This window comes from Leptodactylus fuscus, chromosome 3 (assembly GCF_031893055.1).
Source record: "Leptodactylus fuscus isolate aLepFus1 chromosome 3, aLepFus1.hap2, whole genome shotgun sequence".
Lineage (NCBI taxonomy): Eukaryota > Metazoa > Chordata > Amphibia > Anura > Leptodactylidae > Leptodactylus > Leptodactylus fuscus.
Window position 1 is genome coordinate 240090902 of NC_134267.1, and position 12745 is coordinate 240103646.

Consider the following 12745-nt stretch of genomic DNA (forward strand, 5'->3'; position numbering starts at 1 on the left):
CCGTTTTTTTTTGCTAAGTGTACGCTGGAGCTTCAAAGCTTGCTCGAGTATTTTTACTTCAGCTAATGCGATTTTTTCCTCCATTTCTGTTTGAAGGATCTTTGCTTTGGCTTTTGCCTCTGCTTTCTTGGCTTCTGCCTCTGCTTCTGTTCTTCTGGTAGCTCCTGGGATTTGGGAAGTGGTTCAACAGAGGGAGAGACAGTCAAAGGACCCAAAAAGAGATCCTGGGAGTGGGCAAGGGTGGGATGACTCTGTTGGGAAGATTGGGCATGTTGGGAGGAAGGATGGTTAGACTTTTGGGTATGAACACGACTGCAGGTAGTGGCTGACTGGCTGGTGGAAAAGCAGCTGGAAGCATTATCCGCTAGCCATTGTAACACCTGTTCCTGGTGCTTGGGCCTGGTCTGTGTTGTACCCTGCATCCTGCTTAACACAGCTGTCATATCAGCAATTGTGATGAGCGCATGCTAATTTTTCTTGTCCAGTGGAAAGGATGGGATAGGATTTCACATAAATCTGCCACCCATGGAAACTCATGGTGCAGAAACTGAGGGAGCTGACTTTGAGGAACCCTTGGGTTTTGGAGATGGAACTCCATCAAAGGTCTCTGCTGCTCACACACCCTACTCAACATATGGTATCTAGAGTTCAGGGTTTCTAGGTGGTGACCTCGCACAACAGCCGGTGCTTTGGGAAGATGTAGGCGTTGCTGGAGTGTATTGAGGCTAGCAGCAGCTACTGTAGACTTGCCAAAGTGGGCGCACAAGTGCCGCACTTTAACCAGCAGCTTGTGTAAATTGGGGTACGATCTTAGAAAAGTAAATTTTGGAACGTCTTACCACATCACACACACACGCACATCCACAATGACAGTTCAGGGTGGGTACTGTTGGATTTCCCATTACCTATGTCATCTGTGGTTGTCATGAGCAACGTGATTTAAAAGAGTGCTTGGTAATGTTTCTTTAGCTTAAAATTTGGGTTTCTGTCCATCCAATTGGGGAGGAAAGAAGGTTTCCAGGTATTTTCCAACCTTAATAGTGTTTTGGGTTTTTTTTGAGTGTGGAAAGTGTGTAGTTGTTAGGCTGTGATGGTGGGGTAAAATTGTGACTTTAGCTTGTTAGATGCCCCCAGACATGCTTCCCCTGCTGTCCCAGTTGCATTGCAGAGGTGTTGTCATCATTTCCTGGGGTGTCATAGTGGACTTGGTGACCCACCTGAGTCGAATGGTGGGTTCCCCTGAAATGAAGCATTTCTCCCCATAGATTATAATGGGGTTTGATAATCGTTCGAATAGTTGAGCGGCTATTCGAAACGAATAATGAATATAGAATATTTTACTGTTTGCTCATCTCTAATTAATATGTCTTGTACATCTCCATCTTCCCAGATATGGAAAGTTGTCTGAAGTGTTCTGAGGATCAATGGTCGAATGAGAGAAGAGACACCTGTATCCCAAGAACAATCGACTTCCTATCTTATGAGGATTCCCTGGGATTATCTCTGGTTGTTATTGCCGTGGTCTTCTGTCTTCTGACTGCTGTTATATTGGGGATATTCATCAAATACAAGGACACCGCCATTGTGAAGGCCAATAACCAGAACCTCAGCTTTATACTTCTTCTCTCACTCATGTTATCCTTTCTTTGTCCATTTCTATTTATTGGGCGTCCAACCAGAATGTCCTGTCTCCTCCGACAAGTGGCTTTTGGGAACATCTTCACAATCGCTGTCTCTTCAATCTTGGTCAAAACAATCACCGTGGTCTTGGCCTTCAAAGCCACAAAACCCAACACATCAATGAAGAGATGGCTCGGGAGACATTTCTCTACATGTCTTCTAATCATCTTCTCATCCATTGAGGTTTTCATCTGTGTCATCTGGTTGTCTTTATCTCCACCATTCCCATATCAAGATACAGAGATAGAAATAGGGAAGATAATCCTACAATGTGATGAGGGGTCTATCATTGGTTTCTACATTTCTTTAGGTTATATGGGATTTCTGGCTGTATTGAGCTTTGTTGTAGCATTTTTAGCCAGGAAACTTCCAGACACCTTCAATGAGGCTCAGTACATCACCTTCAGCATGCTGGTCTTCTGCAGTGTGTGGATTGCCTTCATTATGGCCTATCTCAGCACCAAGGGGAAATACATGGTGGCTGTGGTGGTCTTCACCATTGAGGTTTCCAGTGCGGGACTTCTGGGCTGTATCTTCTTTCCTAAATGTTACATCATCCTACTGAGACCAGAACTGAATGTAAAAGGAAACTTAATAGTTCAAACGTGACATAACATAATATAACACTTACAAATGTGTCACCTCTTAGCTGCTCCTGTAACTAGATATATCTTGAGATATCTAGCCTTGAATGCACAAGATACAATCTTGCAAAGGACTGTCAGGTTACTGGGTAAATTGAAACTGTCTACTATAGAACTGTGCAGACCTCTCATGTATACAACACCACCAAGGAGAAAGCTATGAATACTTTACTATTATTATAAAGGGTGGATTTGTTAATGTTATGCTCAGTTAAATTAAGATTAAAAGTGCTCTGCATTGTTTGGGTTTTCTTTGGCAAGGGTCATCCAAAGCAAAATCAATTGATATTACTATAAGAAAACAAAAAAAAGTCAAATTTACTTATAAGAAAAATACAAAGGACAAAAAGAAAAACAAAAAAGATTGTTTTGGTCAAGCTGTGTATGTAAGTACTTGGTTACAATTACATGTCTTAACAACTTTTTGGCTTATATCTCTATTTTTATATATGAGAGGGGTTTTCTTTATTTATCATATGACTGTATTGTTCTTGGTTAGTTCTGAATTACCTAAACCCAAAACTTATCTTGAGAGGCTTTTCTGTAACTGTAATTATTGCAGATGCAGATTTTTCTTTTTTTGGAAATGTTCAGGAATCGTCTGCCAAGATAATTATACAACTATAGATGAATGTCTGCATATACAATGTAGATTCCCTGCACAGAAGGATATGTTAAACAATTTGCTTTTCAATTGATTGGAATTTTATTGCTTTGGTACAAATACTGTGTATGCTCAGTGGCTGTGTAGATGAATCTTATATATATTTACATGTTATTAATTTAATAGCGACACATGAGGACAACACTAACCCTACTATCTACAGAATCACACTGTTTGAGCAGGACACATTTTGCTAATTTAACAGTGACACCTAAGAAAAACACTAACCCTACTAGCTACAGGATCACACTGTCCCGAACCACCTAAACCCAAAGCAAATCTTGAGAGACTTGTCTTTCTGTCATTATTACCTGATACAGATTTTGCTTTCTGAAAATATTCAGCAATGATCTGCCAAGATAATTATAGGACTATAGATGAATGTCCAAATATACAATGCAAATTTCCAATGTAGAATGATATGTCACACAATTTGCTTATCAATAGATGGAAATTATTTTCTTTGGTAAAAATGCTGTGTATGCTGAGCGGCTCTGTAGATGAATCTTATACATATTTATTAGAGATGAGCGAGTAGTGTCCGATCAAATACCTCCCTGGCATAGGTTTTTGTGTAAGTGGCCGAAAACACCAAGGGGTTAAATGCATGGAATATTTATGTGAACAAAGGATGAGATTTTTAACTTATACCGGGGGTCAAAGATTGCAAAAATCCATTATTGTTTGCTCTCCATGATGTGAACTATGCCTTTGTCTCTTGAAAAGCAACCTAACATGAAGTCAGCCATGTGTGCCAGTGTGTTACTTGGCATGATTTATAATGAGCTTCTAACCAGCACAGTTGGGGGAATCAGGGTGGATTTAGAATCTAACCAGAAGAGTTTGGGGGCATTAGTGTGAATTGAACCTAGTAGGAGCAGAATTGTGCAACGCTGATGGTGGAGGAGTATGAGGAGGAGGAAGAATTGAAGAGGGTGAGCACACACATCAAACTTCATGTCAGGGTGCTTGACACTGCTGGAAATGAAAATGATGGGTCTATCCAGTGGCTGTTCATTTTGATCAGCGTCAGCCGGTCAGCACTGACAGCTGGCTGTGCTTATCCGTGATGATGCCACTGGCTGCGCTGAAGACATTTTCTAATAGCATGTTGGTGTCAAGGCAGGAAAGGACCTCCAATGTGTAGTGCGCAAGTTTCAGCCACAAATCCAACTTGGAGACCCACTAAATGTAGGGCGCAGAGGGATCGGAGAGGACAGGGCTGGGGTCGGCCAGGTACTCCCGCAACATGTGCCTATACTTGTCCTTCCTGGTGACACTAGGCCCCTCAGTGGCAGTAGTTTGGCCAGGGGGTGCCATTAACGTGTCCCAGACCTTGGAGAGTGTGCCCCTGGTGGGTGTGGACCAGATGAAAGTTGTCAGCCTGTTGGAGGAATTAGTCTGGCAACATGGGTGAGTTTTGTATGAGTGGCTAGTACACGGAAAATCTTTGGCCTTGCTGCCTCTGGACATGCCTCTGCCTCTAGCCACCTTTCTTGCTGCTACGCTTGCATCCACATCTACACTGATTTCACCCCTAGACATCACCCCAGTCCATGCCTCTTCCTGTATCCACCTTTTTCCTGCTTAGCTTGCCTCCACATCTACACTGCTTTCCCCGCTCTACATCACCCCTGTCCATTTAGGGTCGGTGGCCTCATCGTCCACCACTCCTCTTCCAATTGTTCACTCTCCTCTTACTGCAAACCGCACATGACAACAGCATGCCCTGATGGCAACTGTGTCTCATAATCATCACTGAGGACGGAAAATGCTGGTTGCGGTTCCACAACCACAAAATTGCCAGGTGATGGCGGATGCTCCAGCGTTTGGGCATCAGTACACACAAAGTCGTCTGGTAGCTCCTGGGATTTGGGAAGTGGTTCAACAGAGGGAGAGACAGTAAAAGGACCTGAAAAGAGATCCTGGGAGGGGGCAAGGGTGGGATGACTCTGTTGGTAAGATTGGGCATGTTGAGAGGAAGAAGGGGCAGACTCTTGGGTATGAACATGACTGCAGGTAGTGGCTGACCGGCTGCTGGAAAAGCAGCTGGAAGCATTATCCGCTAGCCATTGTAACACCTGTTCCTGGTGCTTGGGCCTGGTCTGTGTTGTACCCTGCACCCTGCTTAACGCAGCTGTCATATCAGCAATTGTGATGAGCGCATGCTAATGTTTCTTGTCCAGTGGAAAGGATGAGATAGGATTTCACATAAGTCTGCCACCCATGAAAACTCATGGTGCAGAAACTGAGGGAGCTGACTTTGATGAACCCTTGGGTTTTGTAGATGGAACTCCATCAAAGGTCTCCATTGCTCACACACCCTGCTCAACATACGGTATCTAGGGTTTCAGCATGTGGTGACCTCGCACAACAGCTGGTGCTTCAGGCAGATGTAGGCGTTGCTGAAGTGTATTCAGGATAGAACCAGGTACTGTAGACTTGCCAAAGTGGGAGCACAAGTGCCGCACTTTAACCAGTAGCTTGTGTAAATTGGGGTAAGTTGTTAGAAACTGTTGCACCAATAATTTGAAAACGTGGGCCATGTGTGGACCATGTTTGAGTCTGGCAAGCTCCAGATCTGCTACCAGGTTCTGGCCATTATCACTTACGCCAACCTGCACCTGGACCCAGGTGCAGCGGGGCAAAAAAACATTGCCATCTTGTCCAGGATGGCATCCCTGACCTCGGAGGCAGTGTGCTGTCTGTCCCCCAAGTTGATGAGCTGATGAGCTGACGAGCTTCAGCACGGCCTGCTGACATCTCCCCATGCCAGTGTTGCAGTGTTTCCAGCTTGTAGCTGGGGTCGATTTAACGGCGGAGGAGGAGGAGGGTGGTGTTTCAGCACTCCTGCCAGGAATATTGGGCGGGAAGACAAGGCAGGCTGCCACAGTTTGCGACCCAGTCCCATCCTCAACTACATTCAGCCAGTGTGCTGGGATTGAGATGTAGCGTCCCTGGCCGCATGCACTTGTCCACGCGTCGGTGGTCAAGTGGAACTTTGTGCAAAGCGCAGAACTTAGGGCCCGCCTGATGTTACAGAACACGTGCTGATGAGGGCCACACGGTGGCTCAGTGGTTAGCACTGCAGCCTTGCAGCGCTGGGGTCCTGGTGTTCAAATCCCGCCAAGGGCATAAAACCAAAAAAAAAGAACACATGCTGATGCAAGGTTCAACTCATCCTAAGGGCCAAAAACACTGCTGGTGAATTTTGTTCAGTTCCAAAGGACTCTGTGTTTACATTTGGCTCAGTCGCAGCTCCAGGACATGCCTTTGAAGGCAAGGTTTCCTTTAGTGGCTCCATCTCAGCAGGATGATGATGGTGAAGATTGGTTAAATCTGGTGTCGGAAGGGAAAGTGGTTTCTGATCCAAAAGTACTGGAGCATGTTGTTTGGACATTTAACACCTGATCAAAACCCTGTATAGGTAATGTAGAGTCTGATATTAGAGGACCATTACCGCTAGTAGTGGTTTCTAGAGATGATCGAACAGTAAAATGTTCGAGGTTCGATATTTGTTTCGAGTAGCCCCTCAATATTCGACTACTCGAATCGAATATCGAACCCCATTATAGTCTATGGGGGGAAAATGCTCATTTCAGGGGTAGGCAACGTTCGATCAAATTACAATTACCAAGTGGTTTCTGATCTACATCTAAAGTACTAGAGCATGTTGTTTGGACTATTAACACCTGATCAGAACCCAGTAGAGGTAAGGTATAGAGATGAGTGAGTACTGTTCGGATCAGCCGATCCGAACAGCACGCTCGCATAGAAATGAATGGACATAGCCGGCACGCGGGGGGTTAAGCGGCCGGTCGCCGTCAAAGCGGAAGTACCAGGTGCATCCATTCATTTCTATGGAGCGTGCTGTTCGGATCAGCTGATCCGAACAGTACTCGCTCATCTCTAGTAATGTAGAGTCCCATATTAGAGGACCATTACCTCTAGTAGTGGTTGCAGCCAATTCTCCACCTTTGCGGTCCTCTAAATAAAAGTTACCCCCAGGACTTGATGCCAAAATGTTATCAATTTCCAAGTCAAAATCAAGATCAATGTCTGGGTCCTCAGTCCAATCCACTGCATGAATCCCACACAATGAGAGTGATGGTTCTGGAACCACTGTTTTAGGGGCTAACAATTTTAAAGGGGCTAACACTCTGCTGGTGCAAGGCTCAACTCACCCAATGGGAAAAAAAAACTGCTGGTGAAGGCTGAACTAAGTTAAAGGGCCTAAAACTCTGCAGGTAGAGGCTGAAGTCACCTGAAGGGCCTCAATCTCTGCTGGGAGCTCAACTTAAGGGCCTCTAACTTAATTTGGAAGGGCTCATGTTAGGGGCCATAAAAGTGAATTTTGGAAGGTCTTACCACATCACACACACACACACACACACACACACACACACACACACACACAATGACAGTTCAGGGTGGGGACTGTTGGATTTCCCATTGCCTATTCCATCTGTGGTTATCATGGGCAACGTGATTTAAAGGGGTGCTTGTTAATGTTACTTTAGCTTAAATTTGGGTTTGTGTCCATCCATTTGGGGAAGAAAGAAGGTTTCCAGGTTGTAGTGCGGACATGCGCAGTCGGCTCTGCCCAGGCCCGATGCCTGGCAGAGTGAATTCAGAGTTATGGTGTTTGGAGTCAAAAACGAGAAATCTTACCCGGGGGGGAAGGAGTTAAAGGGTTAATATAAATCAGGTCGCCCCTCTATAGCCGTGGAACTTACTGAGGCAAATTGTTTAATAAACCCTGAGATATTTAGTCTGCACATCCCCGGTATAGCCCTCAGGCCTCAGAGCCTAATACTACCTATGGAGGGAGGAGAGCGGTAAAGTCATCATGTCCTTCAAACTACTTTATATATTATGTTCTAAAGAAGGGTTAACTCTGGGAACGAAGATAAACTCAAGCACTTATATGATCTTTGTTTCTTTTCTTTTTTAATAGATTTCTCTTTCACATAATAACTATTTCTTGCAGATTGTATCATCATGAGATCTTCCCAAATAGCCGCCTGTATGTGCGAAGACAAGATAAAAGGAAGGGATCCGAAGATCAGAGCTCGACCTCCAGAGGATTCCAGACCGGCTGCGTCTTCATCGTAACAAGTAAGTGACAAGACAAGACACAAGCTTCATGTACTAACAAGCAGGGAGGGAAGGAATGATGTGATGTGTCCTCAGCCCTGTGACATCTCCATACAATTCACTGAGCTGTGTATGTACAGTATATATGTGTGTAGTGTGAGGTTGTGTATGTACAGTATATATGTGTGTAGTGTGAGGTTGTGTATGTACAGTATATATGTGTGTAGTGTGAGGTTGTGTATGTACAGTATATATGTGTGTAGTGTGAGGTTGTGTATGTACAGTATATATGTGTGTAGTGTGAGGTTGTGTATGTACAGTATATATGTGTGTAGTGTGAGGTTGTGTATGTACAGTATATATATGTGTAGTGTGAGGTTGTGTATGTACAGTATATATGTGTGTAGTGTGAGGTTGTGTATATACAGTATATATGTGTGTAGTGTGAGGTTGTGTATATACAGTATATACATGTGTAGTGTGAGGTTGTGTATGCTCTCATTCTCTATATGTGGTCTCCGGTCATTCCCACTTCTGATGTCTGTGCTGTATATACGGTCCCTAGTCCTGTCATACACTCCTCGTACATTAGGTTCTTGTTCATAGTAAAGTAAAAAGTAGCGACATGCTCATTCCTCAGGCCGAGTCACCTCACGATTCAGCCTGAAGACACTCCCTCCTCCAGACTAGGCCCGTTCATTAGGCCTTATCTGGAGTGGAGTGCATCGGCTTTCAGTCGCAGCTACTCGGCTTTTGGACCAGAACCTGAGGCGGCCTCCACCTCAGGTTCTGGACCAAAAAACCCAGTGTGAACCTACCCTAATGATAATGGATGACACCTTCAGCTCTTGCTCCTGGCCACAAAGATCCTAGACAAAATGTTGGCACTCATGCGTTACTGTCCTTGGATATCTCTGCTGCAATATATAGAATGTGGAGAGGTAAATTGTGGAGGCTCAACAGCAATGTTTTAAGCTGCCACATTTGCCTTACCCTTGGTTAACATCAGTGTTTGGTAATCCGTCTCGCAAGTCTGCATGGACACTCCCCCGAATGGACTACTGAACGCAACGGCAAGCGGTGTGCAGTGAAAACACACGGACCCCATAGACTATAATGGGGTCTGTGTGCTTGCTGCGTGATCTCAGCACTGAACATGCTCCCAGGAAAGTAGATTGTGAAGTATTTTCCTGTCCACATGTTCCGTGCGGAGATCTCGCTGCAAGCACATGGACCCCATCATAGTCTATGGAGATCCATGTGCTTTCACACCGCTTACAAATGCGTTGTGGACTGTAAATGAGGCCTTACACGTAAAACTGTGGACTTGAGATGACTCCTTGATCTTCTTAGTGATGGATACAGAGGTCATTGTGCAGGTTGGGGGAGGAGGTGAGATTTCACTATAACATTTTCTGAAATATGACTTCTTGTGTTATCTCTACATAAGTGTTAGCTGTCATTGTATTCCTGCTTGCACCATTAATGAAAGCACTGTTGAAAACAAAATTTCAAATACACATCAAAAAATGTGAGGGGTATTTTTTTTCCATATAGATAACAATATCAAATAAAACAAAATTTGATTTCAAGTGTTGTTATTATCTCAACCATTCATGTCCTATCCACAGAATATTCCATAGCTATCTGATAGATATGGATCTTAGCACTCGGATGTGACGCTATCTACAGAACAAGGCTCACCCTTGTCTCACACGACACCACAATTTGGAAAATTGCGAGTTGGCTGCCTATGTGTGTGACACATCAAAGACGTAAAATGAAGCTCCTTCATGCAAGATCTATAGCAGACCCCCGGCTATAATGTCATGTTTCTTGTCTCCTATTTTACATCAAGTCATGGAAGTCGCCAAGGTGCGTCCTGCAGCTACTGATTTACACATTTCTGCATTTTATGTTTTTTTGTTACCTCTTAGACCTAAGATTAAGTATTAGATTTCTCGTCATCACTTTACTTATTTCTTTTCCAAGGTCACGATGCTGCATGCTATATACATAATATATACCATCCCCACTGTCATTGATGGACAAGGTCTTATAGACACCGGGTGCAAAATACATGTGGCTGGAAAAGTAAAGAATGTTGCGGAGTCTGCAGATCTGATCATTGGAGGGATCCTAAAAATTTCTAATGAAATTAGTGTCCACAGAAATCAAAAATTTACCCGTTACTATTACATGAACCAATGTGTGGTGTAAGTCTAAAAATCTTCATTTTCTGAGTTATAGAAGTATATATAATATAATACTGACATTGTAAGGTTTCTTTAGGATTTTAATATGTAGGAAATATCTTGTGTTATGATAAGATACAGTGCATTCGAAGAAGGACTTGAGAAGCCGAATGGGCACACAATGGTCGGAAGTCTGAAAATACTCTCTGGTTAGAATTTTATGTTACCACTTAGAAATAAATGAATGGACTGCAAAATTAAAAGCATGGCCTCCAAATGCTGATATGTCAACAATGTGTTAGCTCGCCTCCACATCTACACTGCTTTCCCCGCTATACATCACCCCTGTCCATGCCTCTGCCTGTAGCCATGTTTTTTCCTGCTTAGCCTGCCTCCATATTTACATATCATTTGTGCAATTTTTTTCCTCTACTGTACCAGAACAAAGGATGAGATTTTTAACTTATACCGGGGTTCGAGGATTGCAATAATCCATTATTGTTTGCTCTCCATGATGTGAACTACAGTGAAGCAAAAAAGTATTTAGTCAGTCACCAATAGTGCAAGTTCCACCACTTAAAAAGATGAGAGGCGTCTGTAATTTACATCATAGGTAGACCTCAACTATGAGAGACAAAATGAGAAAACAAATCCAGAAAATCACATTGTCTGATTTTGTAAGAATTTATTAGCAAATTATGGTGGAAAAATAAGTATTTAGTCACCTACAAACAATCAAGATTTCTGGCTCTCACAGACCTGTAACTTCTTCTTTAAGAGTCTCCTCTTTCCTCCACTCATTACCTGTAGTAATGACACCTGTTTAAACTTGTTATCAGTATAAAAAGACACCTGTGCACACCCTCAAACAGTCAGACTCCAAACTCCACTATGGTGAAGACCAAAGAGCTGTCAAAGGACACCAGAAACAAAATTGTAGCCCTGCACCAGGCTGGGAAGACTGAATCTGCAATAGGCAACCAGCTTGGATTGAAGAAATCAACTGTGGGAGCAATAATTAGAAAATGGAAGACATACAAGACCACTGATAATCTCCCTCGATCTGGGGCTCCACGCAAAATCTCACCCCGTGGGGTCAAAATGATCACAAGAACGGTGAGCAAAAATCCCAGAACCACATGGGGGGACCTAGTGAATGAACTGCAGAGAGCTGGGACCAATGTAACAAAGCCTACCATCAGTAACACACTACGCCGCCAGGGACTCAGATCCTGCAGTGCCAGACGTGTCCCACTGCTTAAGCCAGTACATGTCCGGGCCCGTCTGAAGTTTGCTAGAGAGCATTTGGATGATCCAGAAGAGTATTGGGAGAATGTCCTATGGTCTGATAAAACCAAACTGGAACTGTTTGGTAGAAACACAACTTTTCGTGTTTGGAGGAAAAAGAATACTGAGTTGCATCCATCAAACACCATACCTACTGTAAAGCATGGGGGTGGAAACATCATGCTTTGGGGCTGTTTCTCTGCAAAGGGGCCAGGACGACTGATCCGGGTACATGAAAGAATGAATGGGGCCATGTATCGTGAAATTTTGAGTGCAAACCTCCTTCCATCAGCAAGGGCATTGCAGATGAAACGTGGCTGGGTCTTTCAACATGACAATGATCCAAAGCACACCGCCAGGGCAACGAAGGAGTGGCTTTGTAAGAAGCATTTCAAGGTCCTGGAGTGGCCTAGCCAGTCTCCAGATCTCAACCCTATAGAAAACCTTTGGAGGGAGTTGAAAGTCCGTATTGCCAAGCGACAGCCCCAAAACATCACTGCTCTAGAGGAGATCTGCATGGAGGAATGGGCCAACATACCAACAACAGTGTGTGCCAACCTTGTGAAGACTTACAGAAAACGTTTGACCTCTGTCATTGCCAACAAAGGAGAGAGAACAAAGTATTGAGATGAAATTTTGTTACTGACCAAATACTTATTTTCCACAATAATTTGCAAATAAATTCTTACAAAATCAGACAATGTGATTTTCTGGATTTGTTTTCTCATTTTGTCTCTCATAGTTGAGGTCTACCTATGATGTAAATTACAGACGCCTCTCATTTTTTTAAGTGGTGGAACTTGCACTATTGGTGACTGACTAAATACTTTTTTGCCCCACTGTATGCCTTTGTCTCTTGAAAAGCAACCTAACATGAAGTCAGCCAGGTGTGCCAGTGTGTTACTTGGCATGACTTATAATGAGTAGTACTACAGTATTTGAAATACTCATACTCGATCGAGTACCACTTGCTATTCGAATGGAAAAATTTGATGCAGAACCAGCGTTGATTGGCCGAATGCTATACAGTCGGCCAATCAACACTGGTTCTTCTCCTAACTTTAGAAGTCTTCTCCGTGCTGTGTCCCCGCGGCTTCTTCTGGCTCTGAATTCACTCCGCTAGGCATCGGGCCTGGGCAGAGCCAACTGCGCATGCCCGTGATACAAAAAAATGGCCG

The 12745-nt window shown here is 43.7% G+C and overlaps 1 protein-coding gene across 1 annotated transcript in view; it reads left to right on the forward strand.

The window, feature by feature from the left end:
• The window catches only part of LOC142196967 (vomeronasal type-2 receptor 26-like), a 34451-nt gene extending 26337 nt beyond the window's left edge, over positions 1-8114 (forward strand). The window contains exons 7-8 of the mRNA XM_075266938.1: positions 1391-2285; positions 7979-8114. Coding sequence (XP_075123039.1) covers positions 1391-2285; positions 7979-8114 — 1031 coding nt within the window. The remainder of the gene's footprint in view (positions 1-1390; positions 2286-7978) is intronic.
• Positions 8115-12745: the final 4631 nt, after the last annotated feature.